Source organism: Anas acuta, chromosome 3 (genome assembly GCF_963932015.1).
Source record: "Anas acuta chromosome 3, bAnaAcu1.1, whole genome shotgun sequence".
In the NCBI taxonomy this organism is placed as follows: domain Eukaryota; kingdom Metazoa; phylum Chordata; class Aves; order Anseriformes; family Anatidae; genus Anas; species Anas acuta.
The window spans coordinates 23,945,132-23,970,391 of record NC_088981.1 but is presented as its reverse complement, the minus strand read 5'-3'; the positions used below and the strand labels follow the sequence as shown (position 1 = coordinate 23,970,391).

The 25,260-nt window shown below is 40.1% G+C and overlaps 1 protein-coding gene across 3 annotated transcripts in view; it reads left to right on the top strand.

Moving 5' to 3' along the window:
• The window catches only part of HHAT (hedgehog acyltransferase), a 206,083-nt gene that overhangs the window by 80,357 nt on the left and 100,466 nt on the right, over window positions 1-25,260 (top strand). For 2 of the 3 annotated variants that reach the window (XM_068676172.1, XM_068676170.1), the window contains exon 8: window positions 5,317-5,352. The exons of the other annotated variant lie outside the window; for it this stretch is intronic. In XM_068676172.1, the coding sequence (XP_068532273.1) occupies window positions 5,317-5,352 (36 nt within the window). The remainder of the gene's footprint in view (window positions 1-5,316; window positions 5,353-25,260) is intronic. 3 annotated transcript variants of the gene reach the window in all.

The window sequence follows — 25,260 nt, the reverse complement described above, 5'->3', positions numbered from 1 at the left end:
ATAAAGCAGTTAAGATTATACAGAAGGGGTTCCAGTAACAAGCGTAGCTTTACATTGATTAATATGATCCTGACATGTGCATGGCATTTACTTTTTTTTATTATGTGAATCATTGGGAATGAGGTCTCACAATCAAACCTTGTTGCGAGATTGGGTCCATGGGCGAGCCAAAGAGAAGGGCAATTTTCTAACACAGCTAATGAGCACCAGTGTTAATCTAGGTAGGTGTGGGGTCAGATCCTTAAATAACTTAGGTTAGCGTAATAGCTTAGGTTAGCATAATAATCCTTAAATAACTTAGGTGGCGTAACTTCAATGGATTTAAAAGTTGAGTATGAAAGGGTTGCACAGCTCTACAATTAGGGAATCTGAGTTTTGACCTCAGGTAAAGGCCCAGTGCTGTGGGAAGCATGACCATAAACAGTCCATCAGATAATGTATAATATGTGTGTATGAGGAACCGAATAGGTGTTTGGATGGTGGTGCTCAGGAAACAAAAGCCTGTTATCACGGGGGGTGATCATCCCCCTGTACTCTGCTCTGGTGAGGCCGCACCTTGAGTGCTGTGTTCAGCTTTGGGACCCTTACTACAAGAAGGACATCGAGGCCCTGGATCATGTCCAGAGCAGGGCTACGAAGCTGATGAAGGGCCTGGAGCACAAGTCCTGTGAGGAGCAGCTGAGGGAACTGGGGGTGTTTGGTCTGGAGAAGAGGAGGCTCAGGGGAGACCTCATTGCTCTCTGCAACTGCCTGAATGAAAGCTGTGGGGAGCTGGGGGTTGGCCTCTTCTCACAGGTAACTAACGATATGACTAGAGGGAATGGCCTCAAGTTGCACCAGGGGAGGTTCAGGTTGGAAATGAGGAGACATTTCTTCTCAGAAAGAGCAGTCAGGCACTGGGACAGGTTGCCCAGGGAGGTGGTGGAGTCACCATCCCTGGAGGTGTTCAAGGAAAAGTTGGTCATGGTGCTTAGGGATATGGTTTAGTGGATGATAGTGGTGGTAGGGGGATGGTTGGACCAGATGATCTTGGAGGGCTTTTCCAATCTTAATGATTCTGTGATTCAATCCCCAGCTCTGCTGGGAGCTACCGGAGTTGCTAACCTGTGCTGCATTTACAGTAGGTAGCCAGGAAATCATGCACCAGCTCCCAAGTAAAGGTCCCAACTGTTCTTTGGTCCTGATTTTTATCAGTAAGCACCAGCCTACAATAGGCAGCTGTAGATTAAGTGGCAGGCACAGAATTTCAAAATAAGGACAAACTATAGGGAAACTGGACAAATGGAAATTTAAGAGTGAGTGCAAAATACCCATGACGCAAGGGGGAAACAACTGATTCATCTGATACCCTAATTGCACTATAAACAGGACCTTGTCACTGTTTTGCCCATTTCATTTTCATATATGTATACACACACACATTATATATATATATATATATATATATATATATATGCTTTTTGCATCCCAGGAACAAAAAGAGGATTTGTGTATTTTTTTCTGGGAATCATCAGGATTGTATTTTTGGGGAATGTGCTTTTCCTGTCAATGGTGGTTGAAACCAACACGTTTCTGCCTTTTCCTGTCTTTTCTCTCTATAAGACAACTTTTTTTTTAACCTCTAAGGTTTGTGCTGCATGCAAATTTGGAGGCAGCTTGTTGCATTATGCCTTTAGCTTTCCAAGCAGAAACCATGCGTCAGTGAAATCATTTTAAAACCGTATCTTGAGGGCAAAGATGTATGCTTGCAGGCAGATTTCAAAGATTATATTTTGGAAAAGGTCCTTGCTGGTTTAGCATAAATACACTGTTAGTCACTGATTCCTAGTTAACATGCTGGGAAAAGATGCATTTGATTGTGAAGGATTACATGTGTAATCTTCTGCTGAAATGTATCAAAAACTAAAACTTCTGTGCTTAACAAAAGCATTAAAGTTGCATACAGATACAGAACTGTGAATCAAAATGCAAACCTTCAGATGAACCGAGTTAGAGATGTTTTTGTAAAGAAAATAGCTATCAAATTGCCTGCAGCGAGTAACGTGATTATGAACTGAAAGTGAAATAATCTCCCCTTTAACTAGGCAGGATTCTGAAGATGCTCTGTTCAATGACCACCATTATGATTTTGATAAACCAGATTTTATCAGTTACATCTCCAAAAATTAAAATAGTGTATTATGTTACTGACATTTGAGCAGTTTACAGAATTTAGGCGGAAAATAATTTCTTACTCATTTTGCTTTGGATGTCCTTCCTTTTGTCATTTTAGAATTTAATTAAAACTTTTCTTTTGTGGGAAAATTTTGCTACTTAGAGAACTTCAGAAAGCATTTGTGAAGCTACTTTTTCTGTAACTGGGCACCCAGAAGTGCAAGGGATACTAGGTAAATCCTGTGTTTTGCAGTGAGGTTCAGCATTGAGCAAGCTGAGTAAAGGTGATCATAAATTATATTGCAATATCAAGTTAAGTTCACTTTAGAGAACAATGGTGTTCATGCTTATATGGCAGACTTAATTCTGAGTTACTTGTGAGGGGCATCCTGGCATGGCTGATAGATACTGTTGAAGGGATCATTATGAAATAATTAATCCTTGACTACTTTTTTTTTTTTTTTTTTTTAAATTAAAGTTGCTTATTTGATATTTGATTTTTTTTTCTATCTGATATTGAAAAGATGAACTACATCTATGAGATCTCTTGCCATTGCTGTCTCATTTTATTTTCAGGTCACTTTCTTGTAGACTCAAATGCAGTATGTATTTAACTATGAGTAAGAGGAACAGTTGAAAGTGTCTGTTGGTAGTGTCTTGGCAAAACCAGCCTCCCAGAATCCTAGTTTTTCAGTCTTTTTGTCTTGGAATGTCTCTGTTCATTACGTTAGATGCCTAAAAATGTAGGTACCCAATGCCCATAGCCTTATGGATCTCTAGTAACGTGACTAGTTGTCCCATTTATAGTTTGAGATTGTTCAGCATTGTTGGTTTTCCTTTTGGAAATAATCAATTATATTGTCCTGAGGTATCTTTAAGATGTAGACACACACTCTGACGCTACTGTATATTCTTGTTATTCCGTTGTTTGTAGCGTAGTTGTATTTTATATTACTACTTAAACAGTGGAAAATTGAGAATCTTGTGTAGTCGGGTGAAGTCTATCAGTAGAGCATCAACCTGAGGAATAACAAGGCCTGTTTGTCTGCACTGATTTTTGCCAAGTGAGGCTCTGATCTTTTTTCTACCTTTTTCATTTATTGCAATAAATTGGGTCTGTGCATGTTAATTTTGAATTCTTACAGAAGATCTTGTGGAGGTATTTTAATTGTGATAGCCAATATGAAATAATGGACTGTAGTAAATCTTATTAAAAGGAAGTTTATTATGTTGTGAAAAGATGGCACACAAGTCTACAGCCAATTGTTGCTTTCTCCCTTCCTCTCTGAACCCACTCCGTCTCACCTTTGTCCATCCCAACCTACTATAGCTCTGATCTTCTCAGGTCAGGTGGACTATTCCATTTCCATGGCCATTCTAGGCCAAGTCCTTCAACTTTCAGTTCAGTGTCAGAAATGGTGATATTCTTACACTCCATATCCCTGCCCTCAAGAAACTGAGTAGTTATTCTGCCCCTTCAGAAACTTCAGTCACAGGAACAGACAGTAGATCTATTTGGTCATTGCTAGCAGAGGTAGCCAGCAGTACCTGAAAAGATGAGCTTGTCTGAAGATGTTTAAGATATCTGTTCATTCATTATGCAACACTTCCCTGGAACTGTACAAGCTCTCTTCTCCCCATCCCAGCACAAACATACCGAGGTGTTTGGTCCTGGGAACAGAAGGCTTTCAGGGTTATGAATACGGACTGTGGACAGCTCTGATACACAAGACTTCTCCTTTACAGCACAGAATATTTCAGTGAAGAGTAGGAGCCAAATTACAGTATGCCTCTAAGCAGGAGGAATACAGAAAGATAAGAGGATGCACTTTGTACAGTGTAATGAACTACACAGTAATATAACAATAATATGAGATGGGGAATGCTTTTAAGAAAGGAATGTAAAAATAAATGTTTAACGACGACCATGTTCATGTCCCTGGCAGAATGCCTTTTCCATTGTGAGGCAGTTTTTACAAGAGAAACTCACTGCCCTCCTCTCCACCCTGCTGACTCAGTGGAATTTCCCTCCATGTTAATGTCTATAATTTCTAGAGCTCGTTATCTCTTCTGTTATCAGGATGCCACTGAGAACAGTATCTGGTGATTTCTCTTGCTGCTTCAGGTAGAAGGCAGCACGCTGCAAGCAGTAGTATTAAAATAAAATCCTGTTGAACTCAGATGACCGATTAGTCTTTTTGGAACAGGCTGCTCAAGAGCTTAATATTTGCTAAAATGTTTTCAGATTGTGTACGGAATGTAAGCCTGTTTCAGAGCAAGTTCAGCACTGAAAATAAGACTCATTTTCCTGTTGTGCCATTATGCACACCGTTAATCTGGGATTATATTGATAGTCCCATCAAAATGGAACATACTTCAGACATGAGGAAAATTTCAGAAATCAGCAGATGTTTAGCCTTCCTGTAGTGTCAAGGATTTGCTAGTACATGGTGGGGAAGCTCATTCCTCCTGAGCTGGCAGAGCAATGGAGGAAGCACAGAAAAGGAAAAGAAATGCTGATATTAACTGCAGGCGGGTGTTGTGAGTCCCCAGGTTTTCAGGCATGATTCTTGTCCTTCAGGGTGATTTAATGTGTACAAAAATCCTTAGAGTTGCCTTCCTCACTAGAGCTGTGAGAATGTGCTTGCAAGGCCCAAATCTCAATATGTTTTATGTATCTGACGGAGAAATAAGGGATATCCGATTATTCTGTCATGGAGAGAATTCAAAGCAATTCCTTGCCTTCTAGTGCAGCACAGAGGAGATCAAAGGAAAAGATCTACCCTTCCCTTGTAGTATGTATGTGTTGCATAGCAAACAAGCAGACTCAATGGTCATAAGGATGCCATAATTTTTTTTCAGTAATTCATATTTATGCTTCCTTTGTGTTATTCTGCTCTGAATGTTACTGCTTTCTTGAAGAAATCCTAAAACAATGGATTGGTGAGCTTTTTAACATGAATCTAAATCTTTCCATTTGGTGAATGTAGTAAATGGCATGTCATTAGATAAAGGAAACTGCATACGTGGCTTTTGTCATTCATAAAACAAAAGCAAAAATTTTATACTTATTTTGGATAATAATTTTGAAATACAGTATATAATACCCAATAAAGTAGTGTTCTTTAATAATTAAAATATGGTTAATCTTTTTCCTTACAGAAGTTTTGATGTGGGGCTCCATCGCTTTCTGGTCAGGTAAGCTCATGTTTATTTTGAATTGCAATTCCATATCAAAAAGCGTTTCTGTTATTAGTGTAGGAAGCCATCTGAACTTGATACTGCTTGATGCTTTCTGTGGTGAGATCGCCTTTTATATTTCATAAACTTTTACTATTTGGCTTGGATGTTTACCTAATGTAAAACTCTTAAGAAACCTCTTTAGGAGTCATTCAGGAAATCCTTGATTCAAGAAATTTCAGCAGAGGTGTTCCAGTCATTCTGAGGAAGTATATTTTTCCTTCATCTTGTTATTTTTTTTGGAACTGGAGAAAAGCAAACATTTTTCTAAGTATTTTTTCTACCACAAACTCAAGCACCTTCATACTTTTTAATAAGGCCTTGGATTTTATAGACAATTGTGACTCCGTGGAGGAGAGTTTTGTTTCCCTCAATAGAAAACTTGATAGATTGGATGCACAGCCTGGACTGTACTCTAAAGATGAATAAGCAGTAATTGTTGTGTGCTTTGTTCACTGACATTGGGAGGAATATCATGATTAAAGCAGGGCATTTCAAGAAGAAAAGGGAGGTTAATACATTTGAATGCTACACTGAGGAACTGTTTTTGCTGTTTGGAGTTCTTTTGTGTGAGCAAAGTCTCAGGTGTTCACTAAAAATGTGTTTGCATTCATTCTCAGTAACATACATATCCCTATCTACTTATATTTACAAAGAAATGAAATATGTATTGTAAAAGATGGGAAAGTTTGCTATCATCTTAAGGCCCTCGGAGAACTCTTTGTCAGGTATTTTATCCCACTAAAATGTTGCCCCTCACACAACTGAGCAATATCCATCTGAGAAGGCTTTTACCTTGGAAGAACTAACCCAGAACTAAGACATACAGTGAAACTGAGCATGCTGTTTGAGTCCCTCCATAAAGACCAGGTGAACTTAGGCTTCCCTTGATCTTTCCTTGCTACTGAGCTCATTCTGTTAGGCTCCTGTGTTTCCTTGGATAAATGCTCTCTGTAAAGCCCTCACAAGTTATGAGTCCTTGCAGCCTCAAGGCAGGGATTTGCAGCGCTGCTTCACAGACTCCTGGAGCTCTTAAGGAGGGTGGTCACTCCTGGTTGCTTTTCACCCCCCTGGGCACACCCTCAAAGCATTTTTTTTTTTTTAATTTTTTTCTTTTTAATATTTTCAGTACCCTGTTAATTGCCCTTGACTTTAGCTTATACAAGGAGCATACAGCTCCAGGCAGAATAACAAATGCCTACAAGCATTTCTCTACCTTAGTTTCAGCATTACTCCTGAGTGTTCTTTCCACTGAGTCCTCTAATGGCATCTAAGATATCCCTTTCAGATTCAGCTTCTCCTCTAGATTATCATGCCATTTTTGCCATTACCATGGCAAGATCTGGGATAAAATAGTAATTCTGTATCTGTACAAGGTCTGGGTGCCATTCAAACAGTAATAAAAAGGGCATGCCTTGAAGGGAAGAATGCTGGGTAGTCTCCTGTTGAACACCATGCTTTTGTGGTTTAAATGAAGAAAAAAAAAAAAAAGGATATGAGATCACACCAATAAAGTCTTTGTCACAGAGAATGAAGTCTGAATTATGGTTGTACAGGCAAACCCCTGTCCTGACATCACATAACCTTTGAGCTGTAGATTTTGTTATTCTATATATTTCTTCACTTACAACATGGAAGCATTTCATACAGCTCTCTTCACTGAAGCTGTAGTGTTATTATCACTGAAGATGTCTGTGTTTCAGTACATAGATACAGCTTTTACTACTCAATGCATTCAAGTTCTGATATCCATTCTATAAATCTAATCACATCTATATTTTGATCAGATTTTTTTAATCGTATAAGAAATGTTTAGAAATATGCTGCTGTTGTACAGGGAATACACTGCACAGCAAGGTCACCTGGGAAAGCAGGTAACTTCTTAACCAAGAGTGGAATCATAATAAGTGTCAATGTACTAACTTTGAGCCACTGGTAATGCTCCTGCCACAGGATATAAGATGATAATACTTATACACTGTGTTGTTTTACGTCCTCTGGAGATGAAGTATTGCAGTGATATGCTCATATAATCTCTGGACAGCAAATACTTAATTTGATTGAGTTGAATGTCGTCTTTTTGAGTAATATGTCCTTTTTTCAAAGCCCACTGTAGGTCCAGTGCAGTGTGTTACTCGCACTTAGAGGCAGCTTTAGTAATACTTCATTCTCAGGCTGTTACCTCACCCTGTTATTAACCTGGGAAGTCCTCAGACACTTTCCTCTGTAACTGTACTGTTAAGGAGGAAATACCATTCCCTTCTGTTATAGCAGTATGAATTTTGCTTGGTTTTCCTTTAAAAGAAAAGAAAAGGAAGCCATTATTTAATAGATGACTTTTGGACTAGGGAACAGAAGACTTGGTATTACTTTCATCTCAGCCATTGTGCCATGTGACCTTTAGACGGTTATTGCCTTCATTATTTTTGTCTATTTAACTGGTCTCTCCTCCTAAGATCTTGCAGATTTTCTCTTGTGTTCATATAGCAGCTGTCATGAGAAATCCTTTTCACAGTTTGGGCTGCTGTGTGTGAAATAATAACAAAAAGCAGAATTGCAGAAGTGTTGAAGATCTATGAATTGTGTACTGTTTGAAACAGGGATCCTGAAAATTCATGGGGGAAGGATCAACAATTTTGTGATGAAAACTTTCATGATGAAAACTGTTTTTATACTACCCATTAAATTGTACTGTCATACTCGAAGATCATTTACCTACTGTTTTCACACAGTGATACAGAAAAGTAATTGTTGCCTCTCCTTGTATGTTCAGCAGAATTATTAATCAGTGTTATTCAAATCACTGTACAGACAATATTTTTTCATCATCAGTATAGGAAAAAAAGTGCAAAGTCACATGTTTTGTAAATCTAGGCATTCTTGTTATGGAGCAGTGGGTGATTTCTCAGTTTGAAATGCATAGAAATAGCCTTTGGAGTAGCAGTTTAAAGGGGAAAGAACAAGAAAGGCTGCATGGTTCTGTTACCTCACTGAAGCCATTTCATCCAGTGCTGAGACTAGGGCATTAGATGAAATAAAATCTTGAATTGTGAGAATATTTACTGTCCTGATGCCAAACAGTCCTTCCTTTAGGGCAAGGCTGATGAGGGCAGTGGAGAAGAATGACAGTTCTGGAGGCATGCTCCTTTTGAAAAATCTCCCCACTTTCAGCACTGCTGAGACTTTGAGAAGAATGTGAATCATTCATTGTGGTACAAATGTGGCTTTGAAAAGAGCTGCAGGACCACGTACCTATAACATCACCCAGAGGTGCCCATCTGTTAGTAGCTCTCACAGCTGCCCCTGTGCTTTACAATAACTTCAGCTTATTAAGAGTTGCAGATTATATAGGTTTTGCTTATTTCTGGCCACAAATATTCTGCAAATTCAAAACGTCAAACCCCATCCCCTTTTCTAGTTTTCTCAGATGAAACAAGGCATGGTTTGGGTTCTAGGATCAAATGTTAATGTATGTTTTGTCACATGTGTGGATTTTAGTTTCAGCTAGGACACCTGTGTGCAAGGGCAGTGTGGTTCCATGGAGAAAGAGGGATTTTGGTTCTACATATGGCACTCATGGAAAAAGCAGATAGCAAGGAAAGATCTGTTCATCAGCTGGCTCATCTGCTGTTCTATTTCTTTTTGGCATCCCACAGGACTCCACGTATCTCCATGCTATCCAAAAGAATAATAGAGTTTTTACTCTGTTAGTGAACTATCTGATAACTGGGTTGTTTAGTACATTGAAACAAGAAGTCTATCCTTTTTACGCTACTCTGTTCAGAGAGGTACTGCTAAAATCAGTTCCTGTGAAGTCAAGCTTTTTCTGAAGTGCTCCAAAAGACAATTCTTTAGTGAGATGTCAGAAGTTGCTACCTAAGTGTGACTACACAGTGTGTTGAGTCACTGAAGTCCTCAAAAATATTCAAACTATCCCAAGCTTAAGACAGTTATGTCCCTACTGTTCAGAGAGAGAGAAAAAAAAAAATAGTAGTTCTTTGCTGTCAGTATTTTGTCTGTTTAAAAATAAAATAATAATTTAAAAAAAAAAAAAGCAAAAACACTGAACTTTCCCCTTCTAACACAACCAGGTCTCAGAAAGTCAACATCTGACTGCAGCAGTCCCTTTTGCTTTGTATTGCATTCCTTCCCGAATTCCATTCTGTGGTGATTCTGGGCTCCATCATCTAGATGCAGATGTTCTGCTGGGGTATGACATGGGGTGCAGCCTAAAAGATTGCTCTTTTCTGAGAACCAAATACAAATGCTGATGCTGTACAGTCTCTGGTGCTGCTTTGAACATGTCTGCCTATAAAATACTATTGATTGTCTAATATACTGTAGCTGGGCTAGACAGCACAGTATTAAAGAGATTCTACTTGTCTTGAAACAGGATCAATAGAGGCATTTGGATAACTGCCTCTGACTTTGAAGTCATTAGGTGTAAAGTCCCACAAAGATACATTCTTTCTTTGCTTTTCTGTTTCAGTGCATCTGCTTTGCCAAAAAAGCTTGGCTTCTCAGTTCACTCTGTCCTGGTCATGTAGCCATACCTGCTGGGTGAATGACAGTGCATGCTCAAAATGTCTTCTGGAGCAAATCAGATTATGTACTTGAGAATCAAATCTTGAGTGTGGCTCTGTGGGTTGTTCACTCCACAGACCCTTACCAGTAGGTGGTATGGATAAGATCACAACAACTTTGTCTTCTTGATCCCTATCCACTCCCCTAATATTGCCTCGTAGCTTTCACCACCAGCAATTCTCTTCTGTCTTTCCAGGCTGTGCTTTTAGTCAGCACCTAGCCTTAGTCTTTTGCCTTAAAAAAATGGCCACAGAACAGCCTTCACCTTCACTCAGACACCCTGAGGAAAAACTAACAGATTATAATGCCCCTTAAGACTACAGTGTGGTGTGCTAAAAGGCAATTTCTGCATCAGCTGGATTTGGCCAATCTGGTTTAAGAGAAGGCTAATCCTAACCAATTTTGCTGAATCTCTTTGTGCCACTTTGCCTGTGAGTCCTGGGGTGCTGGAGCAGGTGCCTTTGGCTTCGTATATGTAGCCTGTGTGTCTTTGTCAGGCCGCCTGAATAAGCAGTACTCTCTTTTTTTTTGTGTGTGTGTGTGTGTGTTGCCCAGTGTATGTCCCTGTCTTGTTCTTCTTACTTGGACCAGTACTGGCACAAAGGTCCTCTAGTGATTAAGCAGCACCATATGTAAATGAAAGAAAACAAAATCTTTAATCACCAAAGCAACACAAAACCTAATGTTCAGCGGAAAATCTGCCAAAGATGCGAGTGTCATGCTGCATTATTCTGCCTTCATCTACTGATATGTTTCCTGAGAAACAATGCAGTGATGCTGGTGCTTAGTTTGTCATGTGCAGGTGGGATTACTGTGCCTAAGATAAATGCCACTGCAGTGCTGTCATTCTCCTCTGCATCCTTTCTGCCTTTAAACCGAGCGAGGTCTAGTAGGGCATGAGGTTATCGCAAATGTTCACCAGTTTTGTCTGCCTTGAATCACTGTGCTCTTCTGGAGAAGTACAGATAAAGCCAGTGGAAGTTGCATAAGCAACATTTTCAGTCAAGGGTGTCTGGCTGTGAAACAAGCTTCTAGAGGAGATCAGACTAACACACAAACTGCTGCTTCCAAGTTACATAGGAAAAACATCCTTTTGGACAAGAAGCCCCTTTGTTAACAATACGTCCTTAGCCAGGGAGCTAAGAAGAATGAAATGGGATTCTTGTTGTCTTTCATACAGCCTGTGATGTAGATACAATGTACTGGAGAAAGCCCTTGAAGAGACTCGCTTGAAATTGTGAAGTTAAGTTAGCACATTCAAAAATCAGCAAGATAGTCTTGTTGATAATAAAAGTAATTTATCTAGTAATGAGTAGATGCAATTGAATGGCTTTGTGTCTAATTTATAAGTAGTTTTAATGCTTAAGTGTTTATTACCGTGAAGAGGTGGTGGTATTAGCTTCGGAGTTTTTTTTTCGTTTAAATTTACATTCAACATGTGACCTTGGGGTTTCTGCAAAACTCATTTGAAAGTTCTAAAACACAAAAGAGAACAGCAATCAATTTATCCTCAGAGACCCCTGCATGGAGGAACTGAAAGCTGTAGCTCTTCTATAAAATATTGCAGTTACATCGAGCCACATCGCAGAATCCTGTGAGCTCTGCTTTCATACATGCTGGAGGTTTTGCAGTTCAGAAGGTCCAATTGCGTTGCTGGTGACATCGGTGATAAAGCTGAAGTGACATAAAAATAAAAAGAATAGTAATAGAAAAGAGCAGTGCTTGGAAGCTTCTAAAAAGTGCTCAACAAGAAGATCTAGCCTTACTGCCTTTAAAATCCAGAGCTAAACTCCTGTGGGTTGCAGTGAGAGGCTCTTCAGAGGTTCTGCTGTGTGCGTACTAGAGCTACGAACAACTAGACCTGTAGAAACAACTACAATGTATAAAATCAGCTGAGGCGCTTTGCTTAGAGTGGGAGAGTGTCCAAAAACCTTAAGGTTACCCCCAAAACAACAACAGCAACAAAAATGATCAGAGAATAATGAAAAATGATGTCAAATTGCTTCAGAACAACTGCAGTCTCTCAAATGCCTTCTCAGAATTAAGTCTTTTCTTAAAATAGAGAAAACAATCTGTTGTTACATAATAAATTAGCATTGAGCATGTTGCAAAAATAAGGCTGGGTTTTGTATAAACAAAACGGAATCTTTATGTAAATGTTATGTAAATGTGACATTTAACTTAAACTGTTAGAGTGGGGAAGTCGGGATTAACAAGGTACAGATCTCGTCGTGTTTATGTGTTGCAACTGTGAATTAAAACAGTTTGTTATTTTTGTTGCAGGGCATTTCAGTTCCTATCTATAAGCAAGAAATGCACAGTTTGTGGAACGTGAGGCATTGTAGGATTCAGTTCAGGCCACTTTTAAATAATTTCACCGAGTGGCTTCGTGGAGCTAGATCGAAGGACGCTTCTCAGTGTGAGAGGGGAAAGCATGTGGCGGTAAAGTCACGTCACAGAAACACTTTTGTCCCCGTTTTTGACTGAAAACCGCGGGTTTGGCTGGAATTTCTGTGGCTTTTCGTCTTTTCTGGACCTCTCGGCCGGGCGTGCGGCCTGGCGCCGCCAGAGGGCGGCCTGGGCCTGGCGTGGGGCTGTGGCGGCCCGCACAGCCGGGCTGCGGCTCGTCCTCAGCGCTTCCCCTGGGCTTCGGCTGTGTTGTTGTGGCTTGGGAGGGCAGGCTCCCTTCAGAAAATGCGCAGCAGGGAAGGTGCGGTCTGTTCCGTGACCTCCTCCGCTTTGTGCACCTGCCTTCCCTCCCTGAGCGTGCCAATTCGGACAGCAGCTAGTTTGTGTAAGGCACAGGACTCCAGGAGCAGCTGCTCAGAGCAACACGCGTGCACTGAAACAGTGACATGCACAAAGACCACCTTCAGCCCTCTGGGCAGCAAAGCTTGCACATGTTTCTCTCACACGTGGAGTGCTGGGGGACAGATGTGCTCCGCACTCTGCTGGAGATCAAGGCTCTGCAGCTGGTCCTTGCACTTGGGGTCACAGGGCTCGCCCGGGTGCACAGTTGCACAGTCACCTGCTAAGGTGATTTTTTAAGGCATAATGATCAGGTGTGGCCTTGCAAGTGTGTGTTGTTGAGGCCACTGGTGATGCAGAATGGCAAAACAACAACCCCTTAGCTTTAATCTGAATTCCTAATTTTTCTCAGACCCTCATATCTGGATAGTACGTTGTCAGCTGTATTGCTGGAGTAGATACTGTTGCTGCTTGCTCATTATATGGTACCACAGTAGTATGCAGCAGCGTTGATCAGATCAATACCCCAGTAACAGCGTGAGTGTTAATACACAGTCTGCTTTCAGTCCTTGCCCCTGGCTGTGTACGTACCCCTGCTGCTCAGTGTCTGTCCAGTATGACCAGCAGGTACACCTGGCTCTGGGTTCTCTGATTTTCCAGCAGAGGTATCAGAGCGAAAGAATTCTATGCACGTAAACATCTATGGTAAGGAGAGATGCAAAGAGTGGTCATGAGAAGCAAAAAGGATGAAGGCAGGAGGCTTGATTACTCATTCCTACTTCCCTACAGATCTGGTGGATTTAGGGTTTCAGAATGGAGGTAAAAATACTTTGAGACACCTGAGTGGCGTCATTAGACCTTGATGTCTGTGTTTCTGTCTGCAGTAGTATTGATTTCAGCAGTAAACCCTGAGTAGAAGGCTTGACTGCAGTTTTTTACAACAATGAAGGCAAGGTTGGTGTGTTCAGAACTGTAAGCAAGATACCCAGGAGAAGATGGAGTACAAGGCTTAAAAGTGCTGCCTGTGTGGGACAGGGAGGTATTCTAGTGAATGCCAAGCAGAATAAGATACTGTGTTGAAAGCCATATTCTCTCTGGATTTATTTGTAAATGGTGTGTGAGTTGCTGCTGAGTGCAGATCATAGTCCCCCAGTGTTTTGCAAGGCTCTGGGACGTGGCTGTTTGAGGACACAAGTGCTGACCCCAGAAGTTCCGGCTGACCTGCGTTGCTGTGATATATGGTAAAATCCTAGCTTCATTGCGGACTGTGGGAATTCAGGAAGATCAGAGTTTCACCCTGAAGTTCTCTATGCTTTTTCTTTTCATAGCTGAAGTAGGATGATGGTCATCCTTTATAAAATGCTTTGAGATCTATGGATTAAAAATGCTATATAAGAGCTCAACGTTGTTATTTATTGTAAGCTCTTTACATAACATCAAGAACAGATGACAAAACAGGGCAGGAAGTAACTGTTGGATTTGGAATCACAGTCCATCACAGACAGAAATTTAGGGTAAAAAAATAATTTGTTTTTCTTTGCAATCTGTATGTGCTCTTAACTGCTTTTACTTGGTCAGATTGTGAATGCAAGTAGAGAACTGCAATAAAAAAAAGTCTTTTCGGAAACTAAGGAAAAATCAATAAATCATTTGTAAACTCAGTTATCTTCTTTGCAAATATATATTGTTTAACATATGCAGCTTAATGGGGAACAGTCCTTCCCTAGCTCCTGAAGAAATTACAGCATGTGGATCAAAATCTCATACAGATTTCTATCTGTGAGTTCAAAAATAAACAATAATTAGGTAGAACTCATCATTTTTAAGGAAAGGGGTCAAAAGCTGCAAACATTTTTTATCTTACTGTCTGAAGTAGTAAAGAAACATGCTATAGGCCTCCTAGTATATCCCAAAATGTAACTGCAGTACCTCTGTGCAGTCCTGAAGAATGAGCAAAGGTCATGGAAACCAAAGGATAATACTTTTTATCAGCTTTAATGCTGTTCGTGTTTGTTTTCTCTTGAAGAAGGTTTTGTGTTTTCTTGCAAACAGCATAACTGGATATTGAAAAGTCTCTCCACTTTTCAGCCAGCCTCTGGTGCTCCGTTCTCTGTGAATAGCAAAATGGAGTTTGCTTGTCTGAGTTGGATGATGTTACTCCAAACTTAAAAAGCATAAAATAAAGCAGAATTCCACCTGGACTGATGTAAAGAATATAAGGATGTATAAGTGATAAGTATTGCTCTACTGTTCTTTGTGAGTGCAGATATTATATAATAAATATTATCTCATCTAGCTATAAGGATAATGGTATTGCCCTGTGCTAGTTCTGGTAGATTTAGAGATTACTTTAAAATGTATCTAGTATTTTGGTACAATGAATTACTTTTCAAATCTGGATTAGACTATTGCTCTGAAAATATTAAACATAGACATTTATAACCTGCTAGTGGGGCATGGTATTTTACAATAGTGACCTTAATTTTTTGACCAATGATTGGGAGCTGACATTGAAATATAAACTTAAGTAGTGTTTCTCTTTGAGTTCTGCCAAACTCAAATACATATTTTTAAAAAGATCTTTTCTGGGTGGATGGAAAAGATGAGCCAAAACAGCAAGCCATGAGTTGCTCAGGTAACTTTTCTCATTTGAATGCTCTCAGAGCGTAGCACAACTCAGGAGCAAATACTGTTCAATAGTGACTTAGGCAGAGTTGACCTCACCGTGGAGGAGAGATTAGTCACCCTCTGCAGGCTTCAGAGAGTGTCTAAGAAAAATAATAATAAATGCGTTCATTGGCATTTTTGCAAACACTCAGCAAAAATGAAAAGCAGAAGTGTGTCTGTAGGATGGTAGACAGGCTGACAGCGTTGTAGCTACAGAACAGTTTCCAGGAGACTTTTTGGTTAAAGAGACAGCAGCAAAAATGCTGCAGCTTAGAAAAAAAACGTCTGTCTCAGTCTCTGTATGCTACTTGAATAGACTGTACTGTCCTTCTGATCACCTTATACTGAAATCAGACTGCTGTTAGTATTGTTTTCTACCTTGGGTTTATTGTGCTTCACTGCTGCGTGATGACTCTGCATTTAGGAGTTAAGGAGACCATGTTCCTGTTCGTAACTGAACAAAATCTATATCCAAATATGAAGGACTCCAAAATACCTCCAGACTTTCCGTCTCTGAGGACTCTGGATGGAGCTTCTGAGTGTGGGTCTGGAGTTTTCCCTGTGCCAGCAGTATCACACAGATACCGCATGCCTCTCCCCAGCAATAGGAAAGTTATTTCCAGGAGATCAAAATTAAAATAATCTGATTTAGATGACTTTTTTTTTTTTTTCTCTGAAAAGAGCTGTTTTATAGAATTAAAGTTTCTTTTAGGATTATAACTCAAGATAAAATAACTTCTTCTGCCTTAGAAGTAACTGATTAAAACAGCAGCTGCTTAAATGGATGGCAGCTGGGAGCAGCCTTTGGTGTTCGGTAAGTTTTAGCTGACAGCCAAGCAAGAGCTTTTACTTCAGTGTGACATCTAAAATGTTAGCATAGGTCTCAAGGCAAGGGATTGTTTTTATTGATGAAATATTGCTAAATGAACTTTAACCAAGGGCTTCCTCGTTGCGTGTTCCAAAAGGGTTTGTCCTGTATACGTAGTTGACAGCACCAGCAACTGGTTGATGTTAGTATTTCTGAGAGCTTCGTTTGACAGTCAGCTGGTGAAACAGACATGGCATATGGTAGAAGCTTTCTGCAATGTAGATCTTAATAAATATTTAATTTCTTCATGTTTATAGTGTCTTGTACTTTTTAAACTATGTAAACAGCAAAATGGAGATGGTTAACAAAGTAACCATGGAAACCTGCTTTATCCTCTCTCTCTCTGTATCTGTAGAAGTGGGTTTTGATTATATTTATGATTTTTTTTCCCCTCACTGCAATTTGAACTGAACCAATGAAATAGCTTATAAAATATTTTAAGTTATAAACTCAAATATAAGTGGTAAGTTATTTACTTACAACCAGTGGACCAATATTTGAATAATCAGTTTAAAAAGAGAGTTTGCATTCATACCGTTTATTTCAGGTAACACTCCAATAATAAAGTAAGTGGTATCAAATAACTGTATGTAACATTTGTAGCAGGTCGTGACTGGACAAAGTAGATTTCTGCATTTCTGAAAAATGGGATCTTCAAATTTGCATTGGCTTTTTTTCATTGTGAGAAGCTGGGTAAGGAAAACAAGTTATCAATCATTCGGTATTTTTTATTATTTTTAATTGATACTTTAAACACAAGTGCTAACTTGCATAAGATCAAAAGATCATTAGAGAAAATTATCATTTCTTTTGGGCAGAGACAAACTGCAGACGGTGCCTCCACTACGAAGAAACAAAGGTCACCTAAAGTCTCTTGTTTTGTTCTTCAGACTTTGAGAGACATTTCTTTGACGAACCTGGTAGGTCAGAGCAAAAGTTAGTGACAATTATAAGAGTAGCCATGTGGGGTCAGAGCAGAGCTCACGCTGGCCAACACTTGCATGCTCTTTCCTAGCAGTCAGCGGGGAGCACCTAGCAAGGAGAAGGGGGTGCGGTGTGTACAGTCAAGTCAAGCCCTGTCACTAAAACACCTTCTGTGATTTGTGTTTTGTGAACTTGTCAAGTCAGTAGTGGCATCTTCATGTGTGATGGTTTGTTGTGTGTACTAACTAGTCTTTGGACTCTGTGGATTTAGACTGGAATTAACGCTGTAGAGGCAAAATGCCCTCTGAGGAAGGGGCTATCCTGGCAGCCCTTTCTTCTTTTTAAGCTCTCAGAGTAGAGGAGACACATTAGTGGCACTTGCAAACACTTAGCAGTTTTTAAAGGGGTGAGCGTTGCTTAGCTTTTGGATTACATGGTGTGTTGCCTAAATACAGGCAGGTTTCTCAGAGGTGACTATCCCTGATTCTGCAGAACTAGAAAAAAAAAAAATAAAAAAAAAGAGTATGTTTTATGTTCAGAAATCATAAGACTTCAGCATTAGAAGTGCTGTAAGAAAAATGATGGGTATTGAGTATCAGTTGCCTTTCTAATTAATGCCTCAAAATAATAAAAAAAGTGAATAAACATCTTACATAATCTAAAAAAAAAAATAAGAAATGCCTAAGTGTATTAAAGTTTGATGATAATGCTTCAGATTCATATTATAATTGTAGACTTATTTTAATACGATTCTATGTATGTTGGCATGACAGTAATTAAGCTTAAACTCAGCAGGGAGGGTTAGTGGTCTTTAATTTCTTTGTCAATCGAGCAATCGATTTCAGTAATATAAAACCAAATTTTATTTCCTGGATTAATCCAGCTTCAATGATTAGATGCAACAAGACATCTGTTACCTGGAAGCTTTTATTGTCCCTTGACTTCGGTAATTTAGAGTTGGAGTAAAACTTCCTAGTGATCTGGAGCGTTATTTTGTTGTTTGTTACAGTCCTGATTGCGCTGCACTCAGTCTGGCATTAAGAATTTAAGATGCCAGGATTTCCCTCACTTGGAAATTTCTCACCTGCTTTTATGGCAGCAGTATCAGTTCTTTGAGACGCCTGTCTTTGCAAGATTTCCCTGTCACCTCTGGTTCCTGATCACAGAACTAAGGTTGATGTTTTAGTGTCTGATCAGAGCTTTGCATGAGTTGACAGCAGTGGTTAAGGGACAAAAGTTCAAATGACTCATTTTGATATTTCTTACTCATGGTTTTGTCTCAGTTTTTGGTTTGTGGTACTGCAGGGCATGTACCACATACCTAATGCAAGTTTCCAGTTGCTGAAAGGGTTTGTCCTAGCTGGTGGGAATAAAGCCCTGGCTTCAAGCACGGAAATTGTATAGAAGCCATCAGTGTTACACTTCTGTAAAAACAAACAAGCAAACAAACAAACAAAACCAATATCCTTAATAGGAACAAATTGTTGAATGCAGTAAACAGGAATTGCTCATGCAGACCAGACTTCTGTTATTTGTACCCTCCCTGCAGATATATAAGCTTTTTTTTTTTTTTTTTTTATTCTCAATAATTAGTAATGACAATGTTAGCATAGCTATAACTGACTGAAAAGTAGTGATTGAATTGACTGTGGCTGAATTTCTGGCACAATCTGTGAATGCTGTGTAGGAGGAGAAGAGTTGGGGCGTGTGCCAACAAAACTGCAGATGTGGAATAACAGCGATATGGAGATTGCCTAGAGTAGACGTGGTCTGATTTGCTTAATGTTACTAAGTTAAAAGAAATTTCTGTGCTAGGAGACAAATATCTGTATTACAAAATATTTTGTTGCTTTTTTGGACAGCGCTTAGGGAAGGGAGCTCAGCAGGCAGCTCAGCAGCTCAAAGCTCAAAAGCCACTTCCCGAAAGTTACCTTCCAGTACTCGGCATGCCCCTAGTTTCTCATCAAATTATTTTTGTCTAACTTTGTTGTTTTAAATGATTTTCCCCCCCTTCTTATATTAAACCGAGGAAAGATGAAAATGTGATCCATCTCAAAGCAGGAGCAGGGAAACAAGCTTTTATGAAGTGCTGTCAAGTGCACAGACCAAATCAATGGGGAAAGCCTGAAAGTATTTTTCTCAAATTTCTTTCACCTTAAGCATGGCTTATAACAAAAGGCTCAGAAAGCAATATTCAGGCAGAAGTGTCTCGCTTCAGCTGATGGTGTCTCTGAAGAGTTCAGAAGTAAATTAGAAAAATAATGACTGCTTTCATTAAGATGTTTCAGCTGTGGAAGGAAATGTGTTGGGATTGCGTGCTTTCCCTGGAGCTGTAGATGCACAAATCCTTTTTAGGATCAGACTGACAAATCATTTAATCACAAAGTCTTTCTCTGACTATCTTTGTGGTGATTATGATCATTTCTTGAAGGCAGCATGCATCTTGACGGGGTGATGATCATTTCACTGCAGTAGCACAGACCTCCAGAAGCTACGCAGAGTGGTCACAGCATGCTAGCTCCTCCATGTCTCCTACAGAAGTCTCAGGAATTATACTGCTATGACTTATTTAGATATTAAATATCTGTATTGGCAGTCCACTTGACATCTTCTTGCTATCAGCTAGCATAAAAACTATATATTTTTAGTGGAGTAATGTGAATAAACTGTGCATGTATGAGCTAGGACCCTTTCCACCAGAATATAATGGTATTTCTTTCTCATTATTAAGTGAAAAAGATAAGCTATTAATGTCATGGTGTTAGATCTGTATCTTGTGCTTTATTGTCTGTGTCTCTATAGCTTCACACCTTAAAAATAGGTACAATTTATTTCAAAGGTGTTCAGATGTTCATCTGTTGAGATGAACAGACTTCTCAAGTTGTTCCTGTGTGTTTTATGAAAATACAGACGATTTTATCTCTATCCCGGGCACTATATGACCTTAGGTCCTGATGCTGCCCTGAGAACTGTTGATGCCTTTCCAGCCTGCCCTCCATCCTGCCATCACCGCGCTCCAGTCCTGTAGCAGCATGCAGCCTCCTGGCTCCTCCACCTGTTCCCCAGGCTGCCTGTATCAGTGCAGAGGCATTTCAGAGGCACCTGAGCATGCTGAGTCCCCAGAACAGGCTTGAGAGCTTTCCCCATAAGACCATTCCTTGTTCTATTGCTGCCTTTTGAACAAAATGTATTGTAAAGTATACAGAGACATACTTTAGTAGTCCTGCTGCTAAATTGTATTTAAATTATAACAAATTATAAATTTGCTTTAAGCCAGTAATCTTTGTTGGATGTCTACATTTCCCATGTTTTGATTTGTTTTTAATTTATGTTTAATATCAAAGGGACATGGGGTTCTTTTTCTGTGTAATCAATTTAGTGTTAGACCTTAGGAAATTATGCTAACGAAGAATGCTCCCAGATGACTCCATTGAGATGTACATTGGATGATGAAAATGGCTCCCTCAGTTCTGTTGGTTTATCTCAGTTGTAATTTTCAAAGAGCAGCATGATTTTTTTTTAGAAACATGTCTAATTATCCTTTTTTTTAAAAAAAAAAAATATATATATATATACAGAAGGATGGAAGGGACCTCGGGAAAGAGCTTTTTTATTTGTATTTTTTAATAAAACAGTTTGTGGTCAGCCTATATCTGAAATTAATTTATTCATGAGTTTAATTGCATTTCATCTCTGCTTTTTTAATTGTTGCTGCTAAACAAAAAGGTATCGACTACTTGTATGTATGAACACCTGGTAATTTGTAACCATGCAGTTGTACCCAATTCTGCCAACTCCGTTGAGAAATCTCAAGCCAGAGAAGTTGTTATTAGTGGCAGCCTACAAGGAGGGGAGCAGTCCTACAGCAGTGCTGATGGTGTTGCAGTCCTGATAGGAGTAGGTAATCCATGTTGGCAGTCACTAGGCTTGGAAAAGGAAGTACAGGATACAGCATGGCAGAGCAAAACCAGCATGAATGCAGGACAGTGGTAAGGTTTTATTTGTCTTCTGATACGTAGTATCAGCAATTCAGTTGTTTTGGAAAATGCTTCTGTGTTTTCAATAATTGCAGGTGTGAGGAGTGGCTGAGGGACCTGGGGTCATTTAGCCTGGAGAAAAGGAGGCTCAGGAGGAGAGACCTTATCATGCTCTACAATTACCTTAGAGGAGGCTATAGCGAGGTGGGGATTGGTCTTTTCTCCCAAGTACCAAATGATAAGACAAGGGAAAATGGCCTCAAGTTGCACCGGGGGAGGTTTAGGTTGGATGTTAGGAAAAATTTCTTCACAGCAAGGGTTGTGAGGCATTGGGGCATCCCTGGAGGTCTTCAAAAACGTGTAGATGTGGTTTGTAATTTTTCACCTTTGTAGAAACACACGTATCTCATAACTGATGTAACTGGAAGCAGGATTGGATCCATCCCAATGGGTTTTAAAATTGGGTTTTAAAATCAACCATTACCACATAGAGTTAGGAACACTGGAATTATCTGTAGTCTGCTTGGTTTTGCAAATTTGCCGTATGCGCTTAGTGTACTGTGCACATCCCAGCTTGTTGAAATGCCTGAGCATGTGGAAAAATACTATTTAGCGACTGTAACTCTTTCCTAAACCCTCCTAGTGCTTTATTAATTTTATCTGAAATGTAAAGCCATACTATCAAGGAGAAAAAAAAAAAAAGATAATTCTTCCTGCTATGCAAATTGTCTGAGACAGAACTTCGTCTCTCTCTGGTGTATGTGCTTGTTTCTCTGTGCTGTTTTGTATGCAAGGCAATGCTGCTGATGTTTAAAATATTGGAAAGTGAAGGTAAGAGCCTCAGCTAATCCCATCTGACTGAAGGCACTTTGTAATGGCTTCTTCCCTGCCCCTTTGCTGATTTGAGGTAATTGACACTCCACGTTTTTTCCTTCATTGTCATGGCTTGAGGAGGAGAAGGCAGGACTTAATTATTACTAGTGCATACACAAATGTCTCAGAAGACGTAATTTAAAGGCAGTTGGTGCTTCCAAGAGCAACGGGCTTTGATTCCTCTTCACTTTACAGAAACCATAGCCACGAAATGTTCAGATAGGCTAAAAATCACTATCATTTGCTCTTGGTAGTATCTCCTGCCCACTCTGCCAAATGGTAAATCATAGTGCTGGGCACTGGAGAAGCAATTCCAGAGAATTCAGAGCAGCAGTGAAACGACTGGGAGTGGAAGTCAGCGCTTGGACTGGGTTCTGACAGTGACACCAGGCTTTTTGGCGGCAGATGGCATTAAAATGTCAAAACGTTAAAATACACGTTAGGAATAGGATTGGGCATGTCCGAGGTAATTATTCCACAGAAAAGCGGTAATTCTGTGAAACGGATTCAGAGAATTTAGGTTAGTTGCTGCTGTAATTAGCTGCTGGGCTTATCTCCCTGTCTCTCAGCCCTGGCAAGAGACTGCCACAGCCACTTTGCTTAACAGTCTCTCAATTATTTAAGGCAGAAATGACTGAATCTTCCCATCCTGTCTTTCTGATCTAGGAAGGGGAAACCTTCTCCCTTGGAAAAGGTCTCCAGAAAGTCTTTTTCCAAGTTACTCGAGAGCTGCTGAAATAGGTTCCCATTAATCTTCTTAGGCAAGAGTAATCTTCCTCAGCTGATGTCCAGCACGTTGGCACCATTTGCTCTTCTATCAGGGCCATCTATTTTCCCGGTGCATAAAGATGAAAAGCCCAGCTCCTGAGAACAGTGTTCATATATTCTGCTGTCAGTATTTTGCTAACGCCTGGATCCTGCGATCCCGGTAAATCACAGAGGCTGGCCTGCACAGCGCTGCGTTAATAGGGGAATGTGCTGTTTTTCTCTCGTACAAGAGAGCAGATAGCACCGTGTGCCCAGGTTAGCAGCCTGTGGTTTTGGATGCATTATTTACCTGTTATCCAAACGGATGGGCCTCCCGAATATTATAGTGATGTAGGTGTCCATGTGTGAAGGTAAAAGTGTTTTATAATGTGCTGCCTATAGATGCAGCATTTGGTTTCCTTAGATGATTGCTTATAGATGTCTTTTTCCTAACACAATACGCTATAGGCCATGACTTTGTGTCTGACTCTAACGCAGGTTTTTGGCAGTGATCCCCCTCTCGGAAAGGTGCCAGGGGACAGTTTGGTGTCGGGAACGCTTGGCTCTGGGGGCTGGTTTTCAGCAGTCTGGCTCTTAAGAAAACCTCTCTTCATCCTCCTGGCGCTTATTTCACCCTAGGTGTTACAATGGATCTTTAGGCAGCTAATGTGGCTTGAGAGTATTTTTTCAGGTATTCTCTAGGTGTCTTCTGGGTGTCCTGGATGCATGCAGGTCAGTTCCAGCCCTGTCCTGTGCCATCCAGCGTAGTCCCCTCTGAGTTTGGACCTAGGTGCCTTTGCCAGCATCTCCAAAGCACTGCCTCTACTTGGAGAATTGCCCTGACCTTGTCACACAGGTATTCCGGTGCTAACAAGGTTTGAGGGAGGGAGGCGATCTGGAGAGGAGGTAACGAGGGTGGAAGTGTGAGGTAAGGTGGAGACAAAGGGGAGGATATGTTCCCAGGCTGCGGTTTGAGAGAGGAAAATAGGGGAAATCTGGGATTTCTGGAAGCATCTACCAAATTGTTCTATCACCGGAATCACAGTTTGTTCTGCCTGAGCAACTTTTGTCTTCTGGACAAAAACATGAAAGGCCAGTGCATTCTCCTTGTACCTACGCTGTACAGTTATTGCAGATGCTTCAGGTAATTCCTCTGCTTTCAGATGTTTTCTTGAGAAGAACCCAACTTTTTGCTAGATTTTGCATTGTCTGCCAGTCCGTGAGCCAACAATTTAACACTTTGCTGTACACATTCACAAAGTAGACTCGAGAAAATACTAAAGTAAACCACATGATTATTTTTTAAACCATTTTTTTTCCAGAGAGGAGGACAGCAGCTAAATTTGGTCACAGGTTGCTGATGCTCTTGTCTTGTTTCCTATTTGTGACACAAGCAGCCAAGCCTGATTTGTGTTGTTCAGTCTCGGTTTCCCCTCTGCATCCTATCTGTTGTTGTCTCTCCTTGTGCATTTGGCAGGTCCAAGGAGATGAAAGTTTTCTTTCATTGCTCTCTTTCAGTTTATTTAAAGATTACCATCTGCCCAAATAGATATGGTTGATAAACACAGTGTGTGCTTATGAGTTATGTAGTCTTTGTTGTTTTTCTTTTTAACAAATAAAATGTTTTCCTATTTGTATTAGGAGATAATGGAAAGAATGTGTTCCTAGTGGTTCTTCAGCTTCAGGGGAGTTGTGCTATTTACAATTTTATTCCTTTCCAAAAGATATTCAGCCTCAGTGGTGATAACAGAAAGGCATCTTTAAATGAATATCTTTTAACATTTTAAATACAGCGTTTGAAAGCTTTACAGAAGTTCAAGTTACCAATGTCCAGAACTGTACCTGCTCTGCTACTTTGTCCTCCTTTTCCTTTTATTTTTATTTTTTTAAGCAGTTGGAAATAATCACATCAGGACTGAATGAGCAACAGTGGCAAACCAATTCCAGCCTAATGCTACTGCTTGTTCCCTCATTTGTTCGGGTGATTACTCCTGCCTGCTGGGGGGATGTTTGGGACAAGGCCAGCAGTTGGTGCCAGCGCAGTGGGTTTTATGCTCCTTCCTGAATCTCTGTTGCTAGCAAGTATGAAACATCGCTGTATAGTCCATTCGAATCTTACAGGGTTGTCTTTTTTTTTCCTTTGCATTACTTCCTATTCTGCAATAATCTTGGTGGCAGTGGGGATGCTAATTTATTTTTTCTTCTGGAGGTTGGTGGCATGCACACACACTCTTACTTTGCATTCTCACAGCTTGAAAGCTAGTTATCGTCACCATTTTCCTTCAGTTTAGCAAGAGAAAAAGAGGATTTGAAATACCCCGTCTGCTACCTGTGCAGCGGTGCTGTCCTAATGCTCATGTGAAACGACCAAGATTGCCACCTGCATGCCACAAGCGTGCTCGCTTTCAGGGTGCTTTTTAGCAATGCGTCTAACACAACCCAAGCAATGAATAATAAACAGATGCAAAATATACTTGG